Here is a 25,628-nt window from a genome sequence, read left to right as displayed (position 1 = left end):
ACTACTTCTTTTTCCTTCATCAAATGCGATTTCATTCCTCGGACCTTCTTTAACTACAAGTCACGCATTTTTCCTTAAGCAACCGAGAACTGACTTTTATATTGGCATTTTACAGACTGGTGAACATACGTATCAGTGATACTATCTAAAAAAAAAAAAAAAAAAAAAAAAGCTTTCTTACACTGCACATCTCAGCATGGCACCAGACACTATTCATGGATAGTCAAAATCTCTTTAGTTTCTGTGTAAGACGAAGGCCCTGTCAAGTGGTGAATGTTTCAGAACCTTAATTTATGAAATGACCTAGCTATTCAATACACTGTCATCACTTAGTCTAGCACAACCACAGACATTCAGGTAGCCAAGATCTGGAGAAACTATTGTAAGTTCAGTTCAGTTCATTTCAGTTGCGTCTGACTCTTTGCGACCCCATGGACTGCAGGCTGCCAGGCTTCCCTGTCCATCACCATCTCCCGGGGCTTGCTCAACCTCATGTCCATCGAGTCAGCGATGCCATCCAACCATCTTATCCTCTGTTGTCCCCTTCTCCTCTGCCTTCAATCGAGACTACTATAGACAGATATTTTAAAGTATAATTATTTTTAATAGCTTACCTAAAAGCTCATATCGCATTTCTATTTTTTAGGAGTGGTTTTGGTTTGTTTTTAGAGGTACTTTCTTTGTTGACCAGTCTGTGAGAGAGATAACAATATAGCAATATTTAAGTTATAGTAAACCTAGGCCCTGTGAAAAGTTTATGCTTAATGTTAATGACTCTTAAACATGTCTATATTAGAGTAGTGAAAAAAATAAAATACTAGATATTTACTATTGACTAGTTCCCAATTCACAGGAATCCAAAATTCACTTAGGTCCATTTTTTTTCTTGTATTTAGAGCTTTTTTTTTTTTTGTATTTAGAAATATTAGAGTATTTCTTTGCATTTCTTGAGGGCTTCCTTTTCTTTAGATTATTTAAATAAGAACTCACTCACAGCTTCAGCAATATTATCAAGAAACAGAAGACTCACACTGAGACATACAGAAATCCACACAGAGGTCTTCTAGTTTTCCGCCTAAGATTGAAAATATCTCTTTGACTCCCCCTTTTTTTGGGGGGAGGGGGGTGTTGAAGTTCTCATTTGCCCAAGGCTGAGGTCTCAGGCAAAGTGGGCATTGTTTTCTCAGGAAATGGTTAACTTCAAGCTCTGCCCTAGGCAAGCCTTTGTAACAGGCTCTGTTTTTAATTGATGTGCAAAAGAACCAGCTTTACAGTTTCCAAGAAAAAAAGTGTTGTTGTTTTTTTTTTTTTTATTTTAACCAGTTTTCTCTGGTTCTGTAGAACATCATGGCCATCCTAGGTCAGGTCATCTTTCCTTTCTGTAGTCATAGTTTTATCCCTGAATTATAGACAGATCAGCTGACACGTTTTCCATAGTTGAACCTGGGGAAGGATCATTAACCTGGCCGGATTTGGAAGGTAAGGGAGGGAGAGCCGTCTGGGAGGAGGGGCCCCGCGGGAGACTGTGGTGGGGGCGGCGTGCAGAGTGCGGGTCGGGGGGGAGAGACGGCTCTCCTCCGCCTTCCCGCCCGCCCCTCCATCCTCGGCCGGGCGCCCCCGCCACCCTTGCCCCGCGCCCGGTGGCGGCGTCTCCGGTGTCCCTCTTCCGCCCGACCTCCCCGCCCAGTTCCCTCGAGGTTGGGTCCGAGGGGTGGGGTGGGGTGGGGGGTGGTGGTGGGAGGTGCTCAGCGCGCCCCCACCCCACCGCGGGCGCCTCGCCCGCGGCGCCGGCCATGGCTGCCTTCCCCCCAGCCGCAGACCGCACAGCGCGGATCCTCCGGTCGCGTCCTGCGGGCTGTGCGGCGTGACGGCTGGCGGCTCCCCGTCGCTGGGCCGCTTGCCTGCCCGACGCGTCCCGCCGCTGGCCCTGGACCTGTTTGCCTCAGCCGGTCGTCGTCCGCTGCTCTGGGCCTGACGCGCGGTCGCCAGACGCCTCCTCACGCCCTCCGAGCCTCGGGGCTTGCTCCCGGCCACCCCTCCCCACGCCTCGCGCGGCTGTCTTGTCTCTCGCCCTCTCCCCTCTGTCGTGTCCCTGCCCGCTTGGCGCCACGCTTCCCGTCCTCTCTGCCCTTGGTGGTGGAGGGAGGAGGGTGCCTGGGCCGCGGGCGCGGGTAGGGGGCCCCGGTGGTTGAGGGCGGAGGACGGGGTCCGGGGGGGGGGGGGGGGGGGGGGGGGGGGGGGGGGGGGGGGGGGGGGGGGGGGGGGGGGGGGGGGGGGGGGGGGGGGGGGGGAGCGGCCGTCCCGGTGTGGGAGGTGGTGGGGGAGGGCTCTGCCCGTTTCGGGGGGATGTGGGGGTGGTCTTTTGGCGTCGGCGGGGACCTCCGGGCGGCGGTCGACCGGCGCACTGGGGGCCCCCATGCGTCACGGGCCCGGCAGGGTCGAGGCCCGCGGGCGGGGACGCGGCGGCGGCGGCGGTGGTGGTCGAAAGCCGGGCGGTGGCCCGCAGGGCGTGCCTTGCGCCTCGCCCGCCTCCCCCTTTCCAGGTACCTAGCCAGGGGCTTCCCTGGTGGCTCAGGTGGGAAAGCGTCTGCCTGCAGTGCGGGAGACCCAGGTTCGATCCCTGGCTTGGGAAGATCCCCTGGAGTAGGACTTGGCAATCCCCTCCAGTATTTTTGCCTGTGAAATGCCATGGACAGAGGAACTTTGTGGGCTACAGTCCATGGGGGTCACAAAGAGTTGGACACGACTGAGCAGGTGCACGGGATAAAGGTTGTTTTCAATGCTGAATTAGTCCCTCTAGAATGTGTGTGCTTCCTGGGGCTTCGCCGGCAGTTCAGGGGTTAAGACTCCATGCTTCCAATGCAGAGGGCGGGGCGCAGGTTTCGTCCTTGGTTGGGGAACTAGGATCCAAAAGGTAAAAACAAACAAAAAAATAAATAAATAAAAGGAAGAATGTGTGCTTCCTAACATGTTTTTTTTAGTCTGCTGGACAAGTGGATTTTTGGGGCAGGTGGTACCTTGCTGAAAGCTGAGTGCTCTTCTGGCAAGGCCATCCAGATACAGATAGAAAATGGTAGAGCCGGTAGTTGAACCTAGGAAACTGAATTCCAAAATCTCTTTTCTTAAGAGATTTCCTTGTGCTGTATTGAGGATATTTGTACTTTTTTGTGTTGCTACAAGTGTCACTGAAGTTTGTAACTGGAAATGAGATGCAATTCCAGTGGACCACAGTCAGCACAGTACGTGTATGATGCTTAGACCGTTTAGGATGGAGGATGAAAGTCAAATATCTACGCCCCCCCTCAGGGAGGAAGACTGCTCAGGTATGGTCACAGGGAGTCACGAGGGCTGTCATGAGCTGGAGAATATCTACCTGCTTGCTGATGTGCTCAAGGGATCAACCATGTACAAACATGTCAGGGTTTTTGCCAACAGGCGCCAGAAATCTAGAGTTTAATGTGAAGTGTCCACTTTCAAACAACGCCATGATGTTAATGACCTCGCTCTGTCCGTTAACGGTTAAATAGAATTCCAATGTAACACACGCTAGGTATCCCTTCAGGAATACTCAACCCCCAGCCCCCCACCCCCCACACTCTGAGCTTCAAACAATTAAAGCTAACTTTTAGCTCATGCTACTTGGTCAGTGTGGGTCAGCAGGGGTCTCTGCCCTTTCCTGTCTCAGAGACCCAGTCTGAGGGAGGCTTTATTTGCACAGACATTTTGCATCATCAGTACAGTAGCCAGGAGGGGAATGTGTGGCTTAACACGCTGACCCTTGAAGCGTCGAACAGAAGTGACAGAGACACTTAGATGCATATTTCGCCGGCCAAAGATAGTCAGCGATCACACTTCCTTTCCAAGGGAGTGGGGAAGTGCAGTCCTCCATGGGCTGGATACTTAGGAATATTCCTAATGGCTACCACAGCTCCATCTACTCTGATTTTTCCAGGCAGAAATGTTGGAAGTGTTTGTAATGTAGAATTCAATTTTCAGAGATCTCTAAGAGAAGTTGACTCAAAAAATGATTTGTTTCTTGAAGGATTCAATTTGACGGATCTGGAAAATTCACACTTTGCTCCATCTGGAGTAAAGTCCCTTACTTAAACACTGACGTCTATGAACAGATTAGGAAATCATAGGCTGGATCTATGAGATAATCCTTCGCAGAAGTGACGATTTACATATCAGTGTTTATTCCCCAAAGCACTGCTCATATAGCTTCACTTTTCATTTATATTATCTCCTATCTTGTGTAACTTGTCTCATCAACTGCACTGCAAAATAGGAATCCCATCTGATTAATTTAGACTCTGTTATGCCTGGCTCCGTAGACATTGGCTATGTGGATGTTAACTAATTGTATTGGTGTTTATCAATTAGTGATTTTTAAATCATCACGGCTAGCAATCTTGACTTCAGGAGAAGTCAGCGAACTTGAAAATACTTCTGGCAATTCTTCAAAAGTTGCTCATCGTTGATAATGATGAGATCTGAGGGCCAATATTTCCCCTCAATTTCAAGGACAGTTTAGGCTTTCCTACGAAATCAAGGCGATCAGATATTTTCAGATATTATTTTTTCTGTGATGTTTTCACATTTATTTTTTTTCTTTTTTGTTTGTTTTGGACTGCAAGATTTGGATGAATTGTAAATTTAAAAATTAAGAAATAAATGTCAGTGCTCAGGAAGCTATTTGATTGCCCAAGATCCTGCAAGGCTCTCAACACCCTTTATTTAAAACACGCCCACCCCCGCTCCTAAGCCCACAGCCTTCGTGGATGACCAGATAAAGAGCGGTCCTCATGCTCATGAAATGCCAAGTGCTCAGGGACTTGCACGTGTGAGGGCCCAGGAACAGTATTTCTACAGTTTAATGGTGGAATTACTCCCCTTGGAGAAAGTTGCTTGAGCACAAGTTACTCATTGATTGAATCTCAACCACGCAGGTATGGTTCCAGGCTTTGCTGTCAGTTCCTTAGACTAGAAGCCTGCCGTCATTCTTTGCCTCTTGCTCATATTTCCCCTGTCTGTAATTAACTACTGAGCTGTGAAGTCATATCCACTAAAATCTTTCTCCGTTGCAGCTCCTTCTCTCCATCCCACTGCCATCCTTGTTCAGGTCCTGAGATCGTATACCAGGACACCTACAACAGCCTTCTGATTTGCTCCCCACTCGATCTCCTCAAAAACGCCCTCTAACCCAAAGTAGTCGGGCTAAGGCACAAGCCGTAAAGCATCTTTTCGGAGAGGGCAATGCCAACCCACTCCAGTACTCTTGCCTGGAAAATCCCATGGAGAGACTAGCCTGGCAGGTTGCAGTCCATGGGGTCGCTAAGAGTCGGACACGACTGACCACCTTCACTTTTCACTTTTCACCTTCCTGCAGTGGAGAAGGAAATGGCAACCCACTCCAGTGTTCTTGCCTGGAGAATCCCAGGGATGGGGGAGCCAGGTGGGCTGCCACCTGTGGGGTCGCACAGAGTCAGACATGACTGAAGTGACTTAGCAGCAGCAGTAGCAAGCATCTTTTAATTTCATGCCTGCAGTCACCATCTGCAGTGATTTCCGCGCCCCCCAAAATAAAGTCTGCCACTGTTTCCACTGCTTGCCCATCTATTTGCCATGAAGTGATGAGGCCAGATACAATGATCTTCGTTTTCTGAATGTTGAGCTTTAAGGTAGCTTTTACACTCTCCGCTTTCCCTCTCGTCAAGAGGCTCTATAGTTCTTCTTCCCTTTCTGCCATAAGGGTGGTGTCATCTGCCTATCTGACGTTATTGATATTTCTCCTGGCAGTTTTGATTCCAGCTTGTGCTTCATCCAGCCCGGCATTTCTCGCGATGTACTCTGCATATAAGTTAAATAAGCAAGGTGACAATATGCAGCCTTGACATACTCCTTTTCCTGTTTGGAACCAGTCTGTTGTTCCAGGTCCAGTTCTGTTTCTTCCTGAGCTGCATACAGGTTTCTCAAGAGGCAGGTCAGGTGGGCTGGTATTGCCAGCTCTTTCAGAATTTTCCCCGGTTTATTGTGATACCTGCCGTCAAAGGCTTTGGCACAGTCAATAAAGCAGAAATAGGTGTTTCTCTGGTACTCTCTTGCTTTTTCCTTGATCCAGTGGGTGTTGGCAATTTGATCTCTGGTTCCCCTGCCTTTTCTAAATCCAGCTTGAACATCTGGAAGCTCACAGCACATGTATTGTTGAAGCCTGGCTTGGAGAATTTTGGGCATTACTTTACTAGTGTGTGAGATGAGTGCAACTGTGCAGCAGTTTGAACATTCTTTGTCATTGCCTTTCTTTGGGACTGGAATGAAAACTGACCTAACAGCCTAGATGTTTTCAATTGCATATGCTAAAAGAACCAGCTTTGCAGTTTCGGGGGGGGGGGGGAGGGGGGAAAAAAAGTTTCATTTTAACCAATTTTCTCTGAAGTCCAAGGACTATCATGGCCATCTGCATCAAAAAGTCATCTTTCCTTTAGGTAGTCATAGTTTCACGCCTAAATTATAGACCAAACAGTGCTCAAATTGACTCTGACATCAGGGGCAGATCAGCTGATAAAAAAGCTTGGATTGTCCCTCTGGAGGGAAGTGAGACCTTGGTCCCATCAGAAGAATATGAGGGGTTAAGAGAATTTGTAGGAGTGGGGAAAGCTTGCTCCATCCTACATGTACCATAATCGTAAACAATGGTTATTTACTTTACCGAAGTAAAAAAAAAAAAAAAAATTATAAAAACAAAGATAAATCACTGAAAGGTAAAGAAATTAATAATCTGTGATTGAAAGCTGCATTCTAAGAAAAGTGTGTTCTCTTAACCTAGAGAGGAGACTAAATTCAAATCTGGTACCAGCTTACCAGATAACAAACAAACAAAAAAATTGTTTATGGGTAAGCTTAGAAAGGTCTTTTCCGTATATCTTGAAGTAGCAGTATTTTTGCAAAGGCATCAGTGTGAAACCACAGAAGGCATGTTGAAAATCTGATTAAATTGAAATTGACAAAATAAATCTGGTCATTGCTGTGATTTGAAACACTTTAATATGATAACTCAAATTATAACTGACAGCATTTTATCAGAACATATCAGATTTTCATGAATGTCACATAACTTCTAGGATATCTATATTAGTAGCATCAACCATACAATATAACTTGAGAAGATTCAATCACTCCTCCTGAACAACACTTCCCATGTAGTTTAACATGCCAAATGAACTCAGGTTGTTTAATAAATAGCTCTCTTTGGGAGGTCTCAGGGGCCCTCTGAAGCATCCCAAAGTGAGCTAGAAGTCAGTTATTTAGGAAGGTTTGTTCACAAATATCAAAAGGGTTTATGACAGTCAGGTAGGCTGTGAAAGAATACTTAGCCACTTAGCCAAAGGTAACAAAAGATTTCAAAGGTAAACCTAGGACGGATCATTTAAGAGGTAAAGAAACTTAAAATCCACCAGCAAAGGCAGTTCAACATCTCAAGAAACCTTGTACTAGGCACAAAACTCTTTTCTGGGGGTCCACTTTCCATAAAACCTCCTTATCCCATCCTGTACCCATTCCTTTGCTTCCCCCATCCTGAAACTGCCACCTGTCAGTCAGAACTACTTCTTTTTCCTTCATCAAATGCGATTTCATTCCTCGGACCTTCTTTAACTACAAGTCCACCCTCTCTGGCTCTCAGTTTCCTCATCTGCAAAATCATGGACAACTAACTATAATTCATCCCTGGAACTCAAGTCTATTGAGAGATGGGAAATATTACTCCAAGGCCTGGATGATAGACCAGATTTAAAGAAAAATATGCCATTGCTGCTTTTCAGTCAAACAGACAAATACAATGAAGACAGGAGTCCCTGGCCCTAAGGGATTTGCCTAGGGGTCTAGTCTGGGAAATTCTTACACATCAGGAGATGGCTCTGAGCTGGATTTTCACAAACAAGAACATCCATGCAAAGGACAGGCCCGCAGAGCTCTGTGCCCATCGGTCACAAGAGACTGCCTCCCGACGGCCAGCAGCATTTACAAGTGACCTCCTAAGACCTTCACCAAACTACAGGGGCACCTCTGGCTTTTCTGTTTCCCTCACTTTTCTGACTCTTTTCTTTAAAAAAAAAAAAAAAAAAAGCAAATTTCTTCATAGAATGCCACAGTGGAAGGAAAATAGACCTTCAATTTTTAGACCTCAGGTTGCAAAAAACTTGGAGCTTTTTTTTTTAACTAAAGCATCACGTAATTAAAAAATTTTACACATTCTAATTATTCAGTTCCAAAACACCACACTTATTGCACAGGGTCCCTAAGGAAAGGCCCCCTTTCAGCAGGACAGCCACAGATTCCACCACGAAAGGGCAGCAAGGTGCCCTCCTCTTTCCTTTTCTGGCTGGGTGGCCACCAGGTTTTTAAATCCATGCACCCTACTAAGTTTCTAGGGTGCATTTCGTGGACCCTTCCCTTTCCCATTCCAGCAGGTGATTAAGGGCCCACTGGACTGCAAACTGCCGGTAGCAGGGCTGGGCCGGCCAGCCAGCCAGAGTAAGGGTTGTGGAGTGCCCAGCAGGTGAAAGAAATCACCAGGCAGGATAAATCCCTTGGACTTCCTTGGGACCTCGCTGCAGGCACTAGGCTGCTTGGAAAAATCACGAGGGTCTGAGCTTTATGCGAAGGGGTAAAGTGGTAAAGGCCTTGACTCCAATGGCAAGGCCTTTCTGCGACCTCCAGGTTAGGGGGCTCCGAGACTATGCCAACAGAGAGGGCAGAATACTTGGTTCCCTGCTCCACCCTACGCCACCGAGTCCCAGTTCCCTTACCTGTGGTCCGTACCCCTGCACTCTGCTCACTGGATGCTGATCGATGGGGATCCAGGAGCCAATGAAATGGGCAGTCCCAGTTGAAATGGTCCCTGAGACCTGGGACCCACTGCCTAGGAGCTCAGAGGAGGCACGCTCCATCCCCGACATGGGCCAAATGTGCTCCGCCGATACGCCCACTTCCAGGAGAGGCCCACGGGCCTCCCTACTGCCGCCAGGTGAAATCCATCCAGGAGCAAATCCACCCCAAGGAGACAACTCAAGCTTTCTCTCAGCTGTGAAGTGAAGTTGCTCAGTCGTGTCCGACTCTTTGAGACCCATGAACTGTAGCCTACCAGGCTCCTTCGTCCATGGAATTTTCCAGGCAAGGGTACTGAAGTGGGTTGCCATTTCCTTCTCCAGGGGATCTTTCCAAGCCAGGGATCAAACCTGGGTCTCCCGCACTGCAGGCAGATGCTTTCCCATCTGAGCCACCAGGGAAGCGCCTCAGTAGGTACCTGGAAAGGGGGAGGAAGGCGAGGCACAAGGCACGCCCTGTGGGCCACTGCCCGGATTTCGACCACCACTGCCGCGTCCCCGCCCGGGGGCCTCGACCCTGCCGGGCCCTTGACGCATGGGGGCCCCCAGTGCGCCGGTCGACCACCGCCCGGAGGTCCCCGCCGACGCCAAAAGACCACCCCCACATCCCCCCGAAACGGGCAGAGCCCTCCCCCACCACCTCCTACACCGGTACGGCCGCCCCCCCCGGACCCCGTCCTCCGCCCTCAACCACCGGGGCCCCCTACCCGCGCCCACGGCCCAGGCACCCTCCTCCCTCCACCACCAAGGGCAGAGAGGACGGGAAGCGTGGCGCCAAGCGGGCAGGGACACGACAGAGGTGAGAGGGCGAGAGACAAGACAGAGGCGTGGGGAGGGGTGGCTGGGAGCAAGCCCGGAGGCTCGGAGGGCGTGAGGAGGCGTCTGGCGATCGCGCGGCAGACCCAGAGCAGCGGACGACGACCGGCTGAGGCAAACAGGTCCAGGGCCAGCGGCGGGGCGCGTCGGGCAGGCAAGCGGCCCAGCGACGGGGAGCCGCCAGCCGTCACACCGCACAGCCCGCAAGACGCGACCGGAGGATCCGCGCTGTGCGGTCTGCTGCTGAGGGTAAGGCAGCCATGGCCGGCGCCGCGGGCAAGGCGCCTGCGGTGGGGTGGGGGCGCGCTGAGCACCTCCCCCCACGCCCCCCACCCCCCCCCACCCCACCCCAACCCTCGGACCCAACCTCGAGGGAACTTGGCTGGGAGGTCGGGCAGAAGAGGGACACCGGAGACGCCGCCACCGGGCGCGGGGCAAGGGTGGCGGGGGCGCCCGGCCGAGGATGGAGGGGCGGGCGGGGAGGCGGAGGAGAGCCGTCTTTCCCACCAGACCCGCACTCTGCACGCCGCCCCCACCACAGTCTCCCGCGGGGCCCCTCCTCCCAGATGGCTTTCCCTCCCTTACCTTCCAATCCGGCCACGTTAATGATCCTTCCCCAGGTTCAACTATGGAAAACTTGTCAGCTGATCTGTCTATAATTCAGGGATAAAACTATGACTACAGAAAGGAAAGATGACCTGACCTAGGATGGCCATGATGTTCTATAGAACCAGAGAAAACTGGTTAAAATAAAAAAAACAAAACAAAACAAAACTTTTTTTCTTGGAAACTGTAAAGCTGGTTCTTTTGCATATCAATTAAAAACAGAGCTTGTTACAAAGGCCTGCCTAGGGCAGAGCTTGAAGTTAACCATTTCCTGAGAAAACAATGCCCACTTTGCCTGAGACCTCAGCCTTGGGCAAATGAGAACTTCAACACCCCCCTCCCCCCAAAAAAGGGGGAGTCAAAGAGATATTTTCAATCTTAGGCGGAAAACTAGAAGATCTCTGTGTGGATTTCTGTATGTCTCAGTGTGAGTCTTCTGTTTTTTGATAATATTGCTGAAGCTGTGCGTGAGTTCCTATTTAAATAATCTAAAGAAAAGGAAGCCCTCAAGAAATGCAAAGAAATACTCTAATATTTCTAAATACAAGAAAAAAAAAAAGCTCTAAATACAAGCAAAAAATGGACCTAAATGAATTTTGGATTAATGTGAATTGGGAACTAGTCAATAGTAAATATCTAGTATTTTATTTTTTTCACTACTCTAATATAGACATGTTTAAGAGTCATTAACATTAAGCATAAACTTTTCACAGTGCCTAGGTTTACTATAACTTAAATATTGCTATATTGTTATCTCTCTCACAGACTGGTCAACAAAGAAATTACCTCTAAAAACAAACCAAAAACACTCCTAAAAAATGGAAATGCGATATGAGCTTTTAGGTAAGCTATTAAAAATAATTATACTTTAAAATATCTGTCTATAGTAGTCTTGATTGAAGGCAGAGGAGAAGGGGACAACAGAGGATAAGATGGTTGGATGGCATCGCTGACTCAATGGACATGAGGTTGAGCAAGCCCCGGGAGTTGGTGATGGACAGGGAAGCCTGGCAGCCTGCAGTCCATGGGGTCGCAAAGAGTCAGACGCAACTGAACTGAACTGAATTTACAATAGTTTCTCCAGATCTTGGCTACCTGAATGTCTATGGTTGTGCTAAACTAAGTGATGACAGTGTATTGAATAGCTAGGTCATTTCATAAATTAACGTTCTGAAACATTCACCACTTGACAGGGCCTTCGTCTTACACAGAAACTAAAGAGATTTTGACTATCCATGAATAGTGTCTGGTGCCATGCTGAGATGTGCAGTGTAAGAAAGCTTTTTTTTTTTTTTTTTTTAGATAGTATCACTGATACGTATGTTCACCAGTCTGTAAAATGCCAATATAAAAGTCAGTTCTCGGTTGCTTAAGGAAAAATGTATGACTTGTAAATAAAGAAGGTCCGAGGAATGAAATCGCATTTGATGAAGGAAAAAGAAGTAGTTCTGACTTACAGGTGGCAGTTTCAGGATGGGGGAAGCAAAGGAATGGGTACAGAATGGGATAAGGAGGTTTTATGGAAAGTGGACCCCCAGAAAAGAGTTTGTGCCTAGTACAAGGTTTCTTGAGATGTTGAACTGCCTTTGCTAGTGGATTTTAAGTTTCTTTACCTCTTAAATGATCCATCCTAGGTTTACCTTTGAAATCTTTTGTTAACTTTGGCTAAGTGGATAAGTATTCTTTCACAGCCTATCTGACTGTCATGAACCCTTTTGATATTTATGAACAAACCTTCCTAAATAACTGACTTCTAGCTAACTTTGGGATGCTTCAGAGGGCCCCTGAGACCTCCCAAAGAGAGATATTTATTAAACAACCTGAGTTCATTTGGCATGTTAAACTACATGGGAAGTGTTGTTCAGAAGGAGTGATTGAATCTTCTCAAGTTATATTGTATGGTTGATGCTACTAATATAGATATCCTAGAAGTTATGTGACATTCATGAAAATCTGATATGTTCTGATAAAATGCTGTCAGTTATAATTTGAGTTATCATATTAAAGTGTTTCAAATCACAGCAATGACCAGATTTACTTTGTCAATTTCAATTTAATCAGATTTTCAACATGCCTTCTGTGGTTTCACACTGATGCCTTTGCAAAAATACTGCTACTTCCAGATATACGGAAAAGCCGCAGCCGCCGATTCCGGAGCCGGGGTAGCTGCCGCCGCCGCCGCCTCTGCAGCCGCCGCCGCCGCCGGAGGAGTGGGCTTGGGAAGGACGTGGTCACCGCGCCCGGAGCTCCGCTCGCAAGGTTCTCTGCTCCCTGCAGTCCTCCCAGGGTAACAGGCAGGAAGGCCAGGGGTCTCCAAATGGAGGAAAGAGGCTGTAAGTGCCAGACATTTTTATCTCTCTTAAATGGCAAGAAGAAACAAACCAGCGATCTGTTTTTCATTCTCTATACAAATTTAAAAGTAGGTTTCTCTTAACATTCTGTGTTGCCATGACACCTGGTCTCACCTAAAGCTAACTACTCTCAAACTTTGAGTTAACCAATACATTCCTTTTTCGTATGGAAATGTTGTCTTAAGCTATGTTAATGAACCCCAGACTCAATCTTCAAGTTGGTTCCGCCAAACGGCCTAACTTACTTCCTCAGGTATTGTTCTCCTAATCTATGTAATCGGAACTAATTGTTGGTATTCTGCCCTTCTAAAAGATTCAAGTCAATCGTTTTATGGCCTGGGATAAATTATCTGATGCCATTCTAAATTTTATGACATTCCTTTCATTTCATTAACAGACTGTGAGTGACTATATAACATACAGCTAAAGACTAGGAGGGGGTACTCTTTTGCCCCCTTCTGATGCCTATGTCAGAAGCTTTCCCTATCTCCTTTATACTTTAATAAAACTTTATTACACAAAAGCTCTGAGCGATCCAGCCTCGTCTCTGGCACCGGATTGAATTCGTCTCCTCCGGAGGCCAAGAATCCCGCGTCTTATCGTTCAGCAACAACCTTTCATCTTGGGGGCTCGTCCGGGATCCTTCAGGACAAGGTAAGGATGCTTGGAGCTCTAGTTCTTTGTTCTCCTAGCGAACACGTTTTCCGCTCTACTTTACTAACTCTATGGTGTGCTTGTGTGAATAAATGAAACGCCCTGCGCGAAGCAAGTGAGGAGCCCTGCTCTGTGGTCCCGCGGTGACCTCATAAGGCTATGGCAAAAACCTGTCGGGGGTTTATACCGACCTGCCAATGCCAAGAGGCAACCAATGTCTCCTTCGGGAACTAACCAGAAACGGGCAAAGCGTGTGGACCGAACTCTCCTTTCTCGGTCAAACTTTTCGGTCTCTTTGACCATTTCATAGCTCCTTGGGAATTAGAAGTACTAACCTTATCTATCGGATCATAGACTTTCAAGGGACTTGTGACCTGTGTTGCTGCCAAACTGTGGTATAGGTCTCAAACTTGGATTGGTAGTCTGGAAGCTCCTAGCCTCGCTAGGCATGGAAAGTTCGGAAGCTAGATGGAGCTCTAACTCCCAGAGCATCTCTGAGGTTAAAGGTTACTTGGATTGGAACTGCAATGGTTTTTTCCTTTGGTAACACTGGCTCTTAGTGGACCAGAGGAGGCTCTTATTCTGGTGTGGTGACGCTTGGAAGGAACATCTCAGTTTCATGTTTGTATCGGTCTTATTGCAGTCAGAAATGTACTCAGGGTCGTGCACAGGCACTCAGGTGATGAATGTGTCCCCCAGAGGTCTTAGCTTGGGAAGCATTCCGGAAGGTTACTCTGATTGCGCCGCGGGTGGCATCAGAGGCAAGCGAGGTGAAGAGCTGGACGTCAGTCAGGGATGCCATCAGGTCTACCCCTGGTGCATCCCCACCCCGTCTCGGTGGTCGCACCGGGAGGGACGAATGTGACGCCTGCGTCGGTAAGAGACAGACTAAGTCCGACCAGGAAGGAAAAGCTTTTGGTGTAACGTCTGTCTACACCCCCATCTAGAGCAGGGAGGGACGCCTCCAGTAGAAAAAATGGCGCTGGTCGCTTTTTTTCTCTCTTACAGATGGGAGCTAACAATTCCAGCCTCACTCCTTTGAACTGTATCCTGAAAAACTGGGATAGATTTGATCCCCAGGGCTTAAAGAAGACACACCTGGTCTTCCTATGTGATACTGCATGGCCGCAGTACCCACTGGAGGACGGCGAACGGTGGCCAGTTGGAGGGTCTCTTAAGTATAACACTGTTTTACAATTAGACCGGTTCTGTAAAAAGCAAGGGAAATGGGTAGAAGTAGCGTATGTGTTGCCCTTTTTCTCTCTGCGAAATATGCCAGACTTATGTCCTAAGGGTGTAGATTTGGGTGTGAAACCTTCCGCTCCCCCCTGTCCTCCTACTTTGCCCCCGTATCCGGGTCTCCAAGCTGAGGCTCAAACTGCTTTGGTCTCAGTGGAAACACAAACTGAGACTCAAACTGCCTCGGTCTCAGTGGAACCAAATTGAGATCGAAATTGGCTTCACCCGTAGCACGCACACAACTCGTAACTCTCACACCGTGCGCTACCTCCAGTACACCAACTCAGCACATCACCCGTCACAGATGAGATGGAGACAGGAGGCCAAGAGCATAACACGCACAACGCAGGTTTCTCCACTCACTCGCGATCTGTCCAGCACGCACGCACGCAGACGCACTCGACGCGACGCCACTCTCGCGCTCTGCCTCTTCACGACACACACCCGGGAGAAATTATCAGTCTATGAGACTTAATAAGCCTTTTTCTTATCAAGAGATACAAAGAATTAAAGAGGACCTGGGAGACTATTTAGAGGACCCAGAAAAATATATTAGAGCTTTTAAAGGTGTTACTCTGCATTATGACCTCACTTGGAAGGATGTGATGTATATCTTGGGACAAACGCTGACTCCCGACTCAAAGGCTCGAGGTTTGGGGAAAGCGGTTGCTTATGGTGATGAGTGGCTTGGTAATGAATCAGTGGGAAAGAGGGAGGACGAGATAACTGCCCTCCCCACTGGGAGTCAGGCGGTCCCAGCTACAGAACCAGACTGGGACTATAACACTGCTAAAGGAAGATGGGATCAGAGTCATTTTGTCAGATGTATTCTTGAAGGACTCAGACAGGCGCGTTCTAAGCCTTTAAACTATGGCCAACTGGCAGACATAGAACAGGAGGAGAAAGAAGCTCCTGGTAAATTCCTAGATAGACTCAGAGAAGCCCTTCACAGATTCACTGAGATTGATCCCGAAAGTGAAGAGGGGAAAGTGATCTTAAAGGATAGATTTCTCACTCAGTCGGCTCCAGATATTCGCCGTAAGTTATCAAAACGGGCGTATGGACCAAATCAGTCTTTAGATAATCTGTTACAACTGGCTCAGACAGTCTATTATGGTAAGGAATATGAGGAAAAGAAAGAAAGGCAGAAAAAGACGAAGGAAAAGGCGGAAGCCCTCGCAATGGCTATGAAAACCGTTCTTAAGCAGCCTGAGAAAAATGCCCAGAGGGACCCAGGTGAAAAGGGATGGGCTTGCTATTGCTGTGGAAAGGAGGGGCATCTCAAGCGGGATTGCCCTCAGGCATCTAAGCCGCCCCCGGCTCCATGTCCGGTCTGCAAGGGACCACACTGGAGGAGAGCCTGCCCCCAGAGGCGTAGGTCTCAGGGGTCTGACTCTCAAGACAATCAGGACTGAAGGTGCCCGGGGGTCCCCACACAAGCTCCCGTCCTAATTACACCTGAGGAACCCCGGGTATTAATAACAGTGGGAGGCCAATCCGTCAATTTCCTTTTAGATACTGGGGCAACTTACTCCGTGCTTACTGAAGCCCCTGGCCCACTTTCTTCCCGATCCGCTTCCGTAATGGGACTGTCTGGACGAGCCGAAAGGTATTACTTCAGTTATTCTCTATCATGCAACTGGGATTCTGTGCTATTTTCACACGAGTTTCTTATCGTGCCAGAATCACCCTCACCCCTTTTGGGGAGGGATATACTGAGCAAAGTCCATGCCTTTGTTTTCATGAATATGGAGCCTTCCCTTTCTCTCCCTTTAGTTGAACAAAATGTGAATCCTAGAGTATGGGCTGATGGAAAATCTGTGGGTCGAGCACAAAATGCTATTCCTGTAGTTGTCAAGCTCAAGGACCCACACTTATTCCCACATAAGAAGCAGTATCCACTGAAACCTGAGGTTAAGGAAGGGTTAAAACCCATCATTGAAAATTTAAAGGAACAGGGACTATTAGTTTCCTGTAACAGTCCATGCAACACTCCTATTTTGGGTGTAAAAAAATCAAATGATAAATGGAGATTAGTTCAAGATTTACGAATAATAAATGAGGCTGTGGTTCCTTTACACCCCGTGGTGCCTAATCCTTATACTCTATTGTCTGAAATTCCTGAACGAGCCAAATATTTTTCAGTAATTGATTTAAAAGATGCCTTCTATTCAGTGCCTTTGGCAGAGGAAAGTCAATTTCTATTTGCCTTTGAAGACCCTACACAGCCAGCTTCCCAGTTAACCTGGACAGTTTTGCCGCAGGGATTTCGTGACAGTCCTCACTTATTTGGACAGTTTGTCACGAGATCTACAAAACTTTAATAGCTCTGAAGCGGTAGTGTTACAATATGTAGATGATATTTTGCTCTGTGCTGAGACAGAGGAAGCTTGTTCACGAGCCTCAGAAGATTTCTTAAACTTTCTGGCAGGCTGCGGTTACAAGGCATCAAGAGAAAAGGCTCAGCTTTGTCAACAATCTGTTAGATATCTGGGCCTAATCATCTCAGAAGGGACTAGGGCCATAGGCCCTGAGAGAATTAAACCTGTACTAAACCATCCCCTACCTATGACTTTAAGACAATTGAGAGGATTTTTGGGAATCACAGGCTACTGTCGTATTTGGATTCCGAGCTATGGGGAACTTGCCCGGCCTTTATATAAACTTATAGCTGAAACTCAGCAAGCCCAAACCAACAGACTGGTTTGGTCTCCAGATACTCAAAAGGCTTTTAAGGTTCTTCAGACTGCTCTCCTGCAAGCTCCGGCTTTGAGTTTGCCCACAGGGTCAGAATTTAACCTGTTTGTCACTGAAAAAAAAGGTATGGCCTTGGGAGTTTTGACACAACCCCGGGGGCCTCACCAGCAACCTATTGCTTATCTAAGCAAAGAATTAAATGTAATTGCACGTGGGTGGCCCCACTGCCTAAGAGTAATTGGGGCAACGGCTTTATTAGCACCTGAAGCTTTAAAAATAATTAATGGGCGAAACCTTACCGTACTGACTTCTCATGATGTGAGTGGAATCTTAAATTCTAAGGTTAATATTTGGATGACAGACAGTAGACTTCTTAAATATCAGTCACTGTTGTTAGAAGGACCAGTAACTAAGCTTAAAGTTTGTGAAAATTTAAATCCTGCCACTTTCCTTCCTGAGAAGGAAGATGAAACACCTGATCACGATTGTTCCCAATTCCTAACCTTAAACTATGCAGCTCGGGAGGATCTAATGGATACCCCATTAGACAATCCTGACATAGAAATATTTACAGACGGCAGTTCTTTTGTTCGGGATGGAAAGCGCAAAGCAGGTTACGCTGTGGTGACTGCTGAACAGGTTTTAGAAGCAAAATCTCTCCCCCAGGGAACCAGTGCCCAGTTAGCGGAGCTTGTGGCTCTGACCCGAGCTCTAGAGTTAAGCAAAGGGCAGCGAGTGAATATCTACATTGATTCTAAGTATGCTTATTTGACTTTACATGCTCATGCTGCAATATGGAAAGAAAGACAGTTTAAAACAGCAACAGGAGAACCTATTATGCATTTCAGAGAGATTGAGAGACTTTTAACTGCTATCTATTGTCCTAAAGAAGTAGCGGTTATGCATTGCAAAGGGCACAACAGGGATGGGAGTAAAGTAGCTGCCGGTAACCTGCTGGCTGATTCTCAAGCCAAAAAAGCAGCACTTTACGAAACCCCCTCCCTACAGACGCCTTTGATCTGGACAGGTCCTGTGGAACAGGAAAAACCACAATATACTGAGGAAGAATTAGAAAGATATGAGAAAAGAGGAGCAAAGATTACTGGTAAAGGATGGTTACAGTCCGAGGATGGACGATTAATAATTCCTGAAAATGCTCAGTGGAAAATTCTTAAGGGTTTACACCAGAGTTTTCATTTGGGTGTAGAAAGTACTTACCAGATGGCTTCTCGTCTGTTTGAAGGTAAAAATATAATAAAAACTTTAAAGAACATTATCAAACGGTGTGAGGTATGTCAGAAAAATAACCCAAAGACTGAAAAGCTAGCAAAATCTGGATTACAACGAAAGGGAAAGTATCCTGGAGAAGACTGGGAAATTGATTTTACTCATATGCCAAAAGCTAATGGATATTCTTGCTTACAAGTTTGGGTGGATACTTTTACTGGATGGATTGAGGCGTTCCCCTGTCATAGTGAACAAGCTAAGGAGGTTATAAAGATTTTAATCCATGAAATTATCCCCAGGTTTGGGCTGCCACGGAGCCTTCAGAGTGACAATGGTTCTGCCTTTAAAGCTGCTGTAACTCAGGGGGTGTCTAAAGCTCTAGGAATAGAGTATCACCTACACTGTTCCTGGAGACCCCAATCCTCAGGAAAGGTTGAAAAAGCTAATGACATTATCAAAAGACATCTGCGCAAATTAACTCAAGAAACGCAAGACAACTGGATTAAAGTCCTATCCATAGCTTTAATGAGGGCTCGAACTGCCCCAAAAAAGGAGGGACTGTCCCCCTTTGAATGGATTTATGGAAGGCCTTTCTTACGCACAGACATTGTTATAGATCCTGAGGCCTTAGAGTTAACTAATTATGTAACTCAACTCTCAGCTTTTCAACAGGCATTAACAGAACTCCGGGAGACGACTCCTGACCCAGCCTCTGAATCCAGCAAGCCTCTATTTGAGCCAGGAACCGAGGTCCTCATAAAAACATTGGGATCTGGGGCTCATCCCTCGAGCCCCTCTGGGAAGGCCCTTATCAGGTTATTCTTTCTTCTCCCACAGCTGTCAAAGTCCCAGGAATTGATTCGTGGGTACATCACACTCGAGTCAAGAGGTGGCACCCTGACCAGAACTAAGTGATGTCATTTTATGTTTTTACTTTCTATGCTCTGACTTTGTATGTTTCAGATGGGCCTGATAATCTATGTGAGCCTACTTCTGCTGACTCCAGAAATCCTGAGTCTGCCCTTTGATCCTCAAGACAATGCCTTTCTGTCCTGGGCTCACTCCTATGCTGCATTCCACAATCGGTCTTACTGCTGGGTCTGCGGAGCACTCCCCTCTTCATCAGTGGAAGGCTTCCCGTGGTGGACATCTCCACTTCAAGGAAAAGACTTTCTCCAAGTCTGCGAATACCTTCCACAACAATCACATGTGATGCCTCTTCTTCGTCTGATGACATCTAACAACCCTAGAATGGACTGGTGCAATACTTTGTACCTTAACTATGGACATAATGTGACTTTTAATTTTGATTATACACTGTCTCAGTTTGATCACTATTTTGCTGCACATAAGACAAATAGGTCTAGATCTGATGGTTTTTTACCTGACGTTTATCAAATATGGGATGAGGTTATATGGCTAACTCCTGAAAAGGGACGTCTAATATCTACTGCCCCCATATGCTGGGAACAAGCAGAGCCATCCCCCAAAGTTAGCCAGCAACTTAATTACACTGATTGGAAACAATTGGGATTTTTGCCTCAAGAAATATGTAACGTAATCATTCTCGTGTTTTCCAATCCCAGTTCAGGACCTCCCTTTGTCTGGCCAGGCACTAATGGGGACTGGGTATCTCAGTCACGCTGGCTTGCCCCAAACGGGACTTACTGGATATGTGGCTCTTACCTATGGGCTTGGCTTCCCCCTGGCTGGATAGGGAGATGCACCCTGGGTCTAGCCTTTACTCATGGTTTTATATTTTCAGAGCTTCCAGCAAAGCCTGCTAATTTACCCCACCTTAAAACTCGGTGGGCAAGGTCTGTATTTCACTGGTATGATTATTTAGCTGCAGTGTTTGTCCCCTCTTTGGGAACTACAGATGTTATGCTACAAGTAGATGCTTTGACTAATTTTACTCAACAGGCATTACAAGATTCTCAAAAAGCTATTTCAGCTCTTAATGCTGAACAAGCACAAATTAGAGAGGTGGTTTTACAAAACAGATTGGCTTTAGATATTCTGACAGCTGCACAAGGAGGAACTTGTGCCATCATTCATACTCAATGCTGCACATATATACCTGATATGAGCACTAATGTTACTCATTTTTACTAAACACATGAACAAGATAATTGGGGCCATGGATACTCCTGAAGCCTCAATTGCCTCACTTTGGGAGACGTTAACTAGTTCCCCATGGTGGAAAACTATCTTAATTACAATAATTCTGATTGTTTTGTTTTTGCTGGTTGCTCCCTGCATCTGTAACTGTGTAACTAGATTTGTTTCTAGTCGCATGAAAGCTTTTAAGTTACAAATGGTTGCTCAAACTCCTGCTATCACTGCAGCTTCTTCTGACTACTATTTGGGGCCCCTGGATCAGACATCCTCATTATGAGGATTAGGAGAATATGTTGCCTCACCAATTTAGGGACAACGCCCCTTGTCAGCTCAGAAGCAGTTATGGAATGAAAACGACGCCCCTTTTCCCTAGGCAACATAATTCTCCTAAAAGAAAAGGGGGGAATGAGAGGGTAACAGGCAGAAGGCCAGGGGTCTCCAAATGGAGGAAAGAGGCTGTAAGTGCCAGACATTTTTATCTCTCTTAAATGGCAAGAAGAAACAAACCAGCGATCTGTTTTTCATTCCCTATACAAATTTAAAAGGAGGTTTCTCTTAACATTCTGTGTTGCCATGACACCTGGTCTCACCTAAAGCTAACCACTCTCAAACTTTGAGTTAACCAATACATGCCTTTTTCGTATGGAAATGTGGTCTTAAGCTATGTTAATGAATCCCAGACTCAATCTTCAAGTTGGTTCTGCTAAAAGGCCTAACTTACTTCCTCAGGTATTGTTCTCCTAATCTATGTAAACGGAAGTATTTGTTGGTATTCTGCCCTTCTAAAAGATTCAAGTCAATCGTTTTATGGCCTGGGATAAATTATCTGATGCCATTCTAAATTTTATGAGCTCTATAGTTCTTCTTCCCTTTCGGCCATAAGGGTGGTGTCATCTGCCTATCTGACGTTATGGATATTTCTCCTGGCAGTTTCGATTCCAGCTTGTGCTTCATCCAGCCCGGCATTTCTCACGATGTACTCTGCATATAAGTTAAATAAGCAAGGTGACAATATGCAGCCTTGACATACTCCTTTTCCTGTTTGGAACCAGTCTGTTGTTCCAGGTCCAGTTCTGTTTCTGCCTGAGCTGCATACAGGTTTCTCAAGAGGCAGGTCAGGTGGGCTGGTATTCCCATCTCTTTCAGAATTTTCCCCGGTTTATTGTGATACCTGCCGTCAAAGGCTTTGGCACAGTCAATAAAGCAGAAATAGGTGTTTCTCTGGTACTCTCTTGCTTTTTCCTTGATCCAGTGGATGTTGGCAATTTGATCTCTGGTTCCGCTGCCTTTTCTAAATCCAGCTTGAACATCTGGAAGCTCACAGCACATGTATTGTTGAAGCCTGGCTTGGAGAATTTTGAGCATTACTTTACTAGTGTGTGAGATGAGTGCAACTGTGCAGCAGTTTGAACATTCTTTGTCATTGCCTTTCTTTGGGACTGGAATGAAAACTGACCTAACAGCCTAGATGTTTTCAATTGCATATGCTAAAAGAACCAGCTTTGCAGTTTCGGGGGGGGGGGGGAGGGGGGAAAAAAAGTTTCATTTTAACCAATTTTCTCTGAAGTCCAAGGACTATCATGGCCATCTGCATCAAAAAGTCATCTTTCCTTTAGGTAGTCATAGTTTCATGCCTAAATTATAGACCAAACAGTGCTCAAATTGACTCTGATATCAGGGGCAGATCAGCTGATAAAAAAGCTTGGATTGTCCCTCTGGAGGGAAGTGAGACCTTGGTCCCATCAGAAGAATATGAGGGGTTAAGAGAATTTGTAGGAGTGGGGGAAGCTTGCTCCATCCTACATGTACCATAATCGTAAACAATGGTTATTTACTTTACCGAAGTGAAAAAAAAAAAAAAAATTATAAAAACAAAGATAAATCACTGAAAGGTAAAGAAATTAATAATCTGTGATTGAAAGCTGCATTCTAAGAAAAGTGTGTTCTCTTAACCTAGAGAGGAGACTAAATTCCAATCTGGTACCAGCTTACCAGATAACAAACAAACAAAAAAATTGTTTATGGGTAAGCTTAGAAAGGTCTTTTCCGTATATCTTGAAGTAGCAGTATTTTTGCAAAGGCATCAGTGTGAAACCACAGAAGGCATGTTGAAAATCTGATTAAATTGAAATTGACAAAGTAAATCTGGTCATTGCTGTGATTTGAAACACTTTAATATGATAACTCAAATTATACTGACAGCATTTTATCAGAACATATCAGATTTTCATGAATGTCACATAACTTCTAGGATATCTATATTAGTAGCATCAACCATACAATATAACTTGAGAAGATTCAATCACTCCTCCTGAACAACACTTCCCATGTAGTTTAACATGCCAAATGAACTCAGGTTGTTTAATAAATATCCCTCTTTGGGAGGTCTCAGGGGCCCTCTGAAGCATCCCAAAGTGAGCTAGAAGTCAGTTATTTAGGAAGGTTTGTTCACAAATATCAAAAGGGTTTATGACAGTCAGGTAGGCTGTGAAAGAATACTTAGCCACTTAGCCAAAGGTAACAAAAGATTTCAAAGGTAAACCTAGGACGGATCATTTAAGAGGTAAAGAAACTTAAAATCCACCAGCAAAGGCAGATCAACATCTCAAGAAACCTTGTACTAGGCACAAAACTCTTTTCTGGGGGTCCACTTTCCATAAAACCTCCTTATCCCATTCTGTACCCATTCCTTTGCTTCCCCCATCCTGAAACTGCCACCTGTCAGTCAGAACTACTTCTTTTTCCTTCATCAAATGCGATTTCATTCCTCGGACCTGCTTTAACTACAAGTCATGCATTTTTCCTTAAGCAACCGAGAACTGACTTTTATATTGGCATTTTACAGACTGGTGAACATACGTATCAGTGATACTATCTAAAAAAAAAAAAAAAAAAGCTTTCTTACACTGCACATCTCAGCATGGCACCAGACACTATTCATGGATAGTCAAAATCTCTTTAGGTTCTGTGTAAGACGAAGGCCCTGTCAAGTGGTGAATGTTTCAGAACCTTAATTTATGAAATGACCTAGCTATTCAATACACTGTCATCACTTAGTCTAGCACAACCACAGACATTCAGGTAGCCAAGATCTGGAGAAACTATTGTAAGTTCAGTTCAGTTCAGTTGCGTCTGACTCTTTGCGACCCCATGGACTGCAGGCTGCCAGGCTTCCCTGTCCATCACCAACTCCCGGGGCTTGCTCAACCTCATGTCCATCGAGTCAGCGATGCCATCCAACCATCTGATCCTCTGTTGTCCCCTTCTCCTCTGCCTTCAATCGAGACTACTATAGACAGATATTTTAAAGTATAATTATTTTTAATAGCTTACCTAAAAGCTCATATCGCATTTCTATTTTTTAGGAGTGGTTTTGGTTTGTTTTTAGAGGTACTTTCTTCGTTGACCAGTCTGTGAGAGAGATAACAATATAGCAATATTTAAGTTATAGTAAACCTAGGCACTGTGAAAAGTTTATGCTTAATGTTAATGACTCTTAAACATGTCTATATTAGAGTAGTGAAAAAAATAAAATACTAGATATTTACTATTGACTAGTTCCCAATTCACAGGAATCCAAAATTCACTTAGGTCCATTTTTTTTCTTGTATTTAGAGCTTTTTTTTTCTTGTATTTAGAAATATTAGAGTATTTCTTTGCATTTCTTGAGGGCTTCCTTTTCTTTAGATTATTTAAATAAGAACTCACTCACAGCTTCAGCAATATTAACAAGAAACAGAAGACTCACACTGAGACATACAGAAATCCACACAGAGGTCTTCTAGTTTTCCGCCTAAGATTGAAAATATCTCTTTGACTCCCCCTTTTTTGGGGGGAGGGGGGTGTTGAAGTTCTCATTTGCCCAAGGCTGAGGTCTCAGGCAAAGTGGGCATTGTTTTCTCAGGAAATGGTTAACTTCAAGCTCTGCCCTAGGCAGGCCTTTGTAACAAGCTCTGTTTTTAATTGATGTGCAAAAGAACCAGCTTTACAGTTTCCAAGAAAAAAAGTGTTGTTGTTTTTTTTTTTTTTATTTTAACCAGTTTTCTCTGGTTCTGTAGAACATCATGGCCATCCTAGGTCAGGTCATCTTTCCTTTCTGTAGTCATAGTTTTATCCCTGAATTATAGACACATCAGCTGACACGTTTTCCATAGTTGAACCTGGGGAAGGATCATTAACCTGGCCGGATTTGGAAGGTAAGGGAGGGAGAGCCGTCTGGGAGGAGGGGCCCCGCGGGAGACTGTGGTGGGGGCGGCGTGCAGAGTGCGGGTCGGGTGGGAGAGACGGCTCTCCTCCGCCTTCCCGCCAGCCCCTCCATCCTCGGCCGGGCGCCCCCGCCGCCCTTGCCCCGCGCCCGGTGGCGGCGTCTCCGGTGTCCCTCTTCCGCCCGACCTCCCCGCCAAGTTCCCTCGAGGTTGGGTCCGAGGGGTGGGGTGGGGTGGGGGGTGGTGGTGGGAGGTGCTCAGCGCGCCCCCACCCCACCGCAGGCGCCTTGCCCGCGGCGCCGGCCATGGCTGCCTTCCCCCAGCCGCAGACCGCACAGCGCGGATCCTCCGGTCGCGTCTTGCGGGCTGTGCGGCGTGACGGCTGGCGGCTCCCCGTCGCTGGGCCGCTTGCCTGCCCGACGCGTCCCGCCGCTGGCCCTGGACCTGTTTGCCTCAGCCGGTCGTCGTCCGCTGCTCTGGGCCTGACGCGCGGTCGCCAGACGCCTCCTCACGCCCTCCGAGCCTCGGGGCTTGCTCCCGGCCACCCCTCCCCACGCCTCGCGCGGCTGTCTTGTCTCTCACCCTCTCACCTCTGTCGTGTCCCTGCCCGCTTGGCGCCACGCTTCCCGTCCTCTCTGCCCTTGGTGGTGGAGGGAGGAGGGTGCCTGGGCCGCGGGCGCGGGTAGGGGGCCCCGGTGGTTGAGGGCGGAGGACGGGGTCCGGGGGGGGGGGGCGGGGGGAGCGGCCGTCCCGGTGTAGGAGGTGGTGGGGGAGGGCTCTGCCCGTTTCGGGGGGATGTGGGGGTGGTCTTTTGGCGTCGGCGGGGA

General features: G+C 46.7%; 1 protein-coding gene and 1 non-coding gene across 2 annotated transcripts; both read left to right on the top strand.

Annotated features, from left to right (window-relative positions):
* The first annotated feature begins 2,416 nt into the window (after positions 1-2,416).
* On the top strand, positions 2,417-25,287 carry LOC122452975 (proline-rich receptor-like protein kinase PERK10). The gene is made up of 5 exons (XM_043486768.1): positions 2,417-2,543; positions 8,994-9,025; positions 9,435-9,950; positions 24,906-25,024; positions 25,125-25,287. The coding sequence occupies exons 1-5, from the start codon at positions 2,417-2,419 to the stop codon at positions 25,285-25,287; spliced, it is 957 nt and encodes a 318-aa protein (XP_043342703.1).
* TRNAC-GCA lies at positions 2,561-2,632 on the top strand. The gene has a single exon. It is a non-coding gene; the product is annotated as a tRNA-Cys (tRNA).
* Positions 25,288-25,628: the final 341 nt, after the last annotated feature.

The sequence above is a fragment of the Cervus canadensis genome, chromosome 14 (genome assembly GCF_019320065.1).
Source record: "Cervus canadensis isolate Bull #8, Minnesota chromosome 14, ASM1932006v1, whole genome shotgun sequence".
NCBI lineage: Eukaryota > Metazoa > Chordata > Mammalia > Artiodactyla > Cervidae > Cervus > Cervus canadensis.
This window is presented reverse-complemented; position numbering and strand designations above follow the sequence as displayed.

Excerpts from the sequence above, each read along its gene's own strand:
- LOC122452975 (XM_043486768.1), top strand. The coding sequence starts at position 2,417 with ATGCGTCACGGGCCCGGCAGGGTCGAGGCCCGCGGGCGGGGACGCGGC. Across the intron at positions 9,026-9,434 it reads GGCCTCCCTACTGCCGCCAG|TGCGCCGGTCGACCACCGCC; the intron begins GTGAAATCCATC and ends GGGGGCCCCCAG. Across the intron at positions 9,951-24,905 it reads TGTGCGGTCTGCTGCTGAGG|CCCCTCCATCCTCGGCCGGG; the intron begins GTAAGGCAGCCA and ends CCTTCCCGCCAG.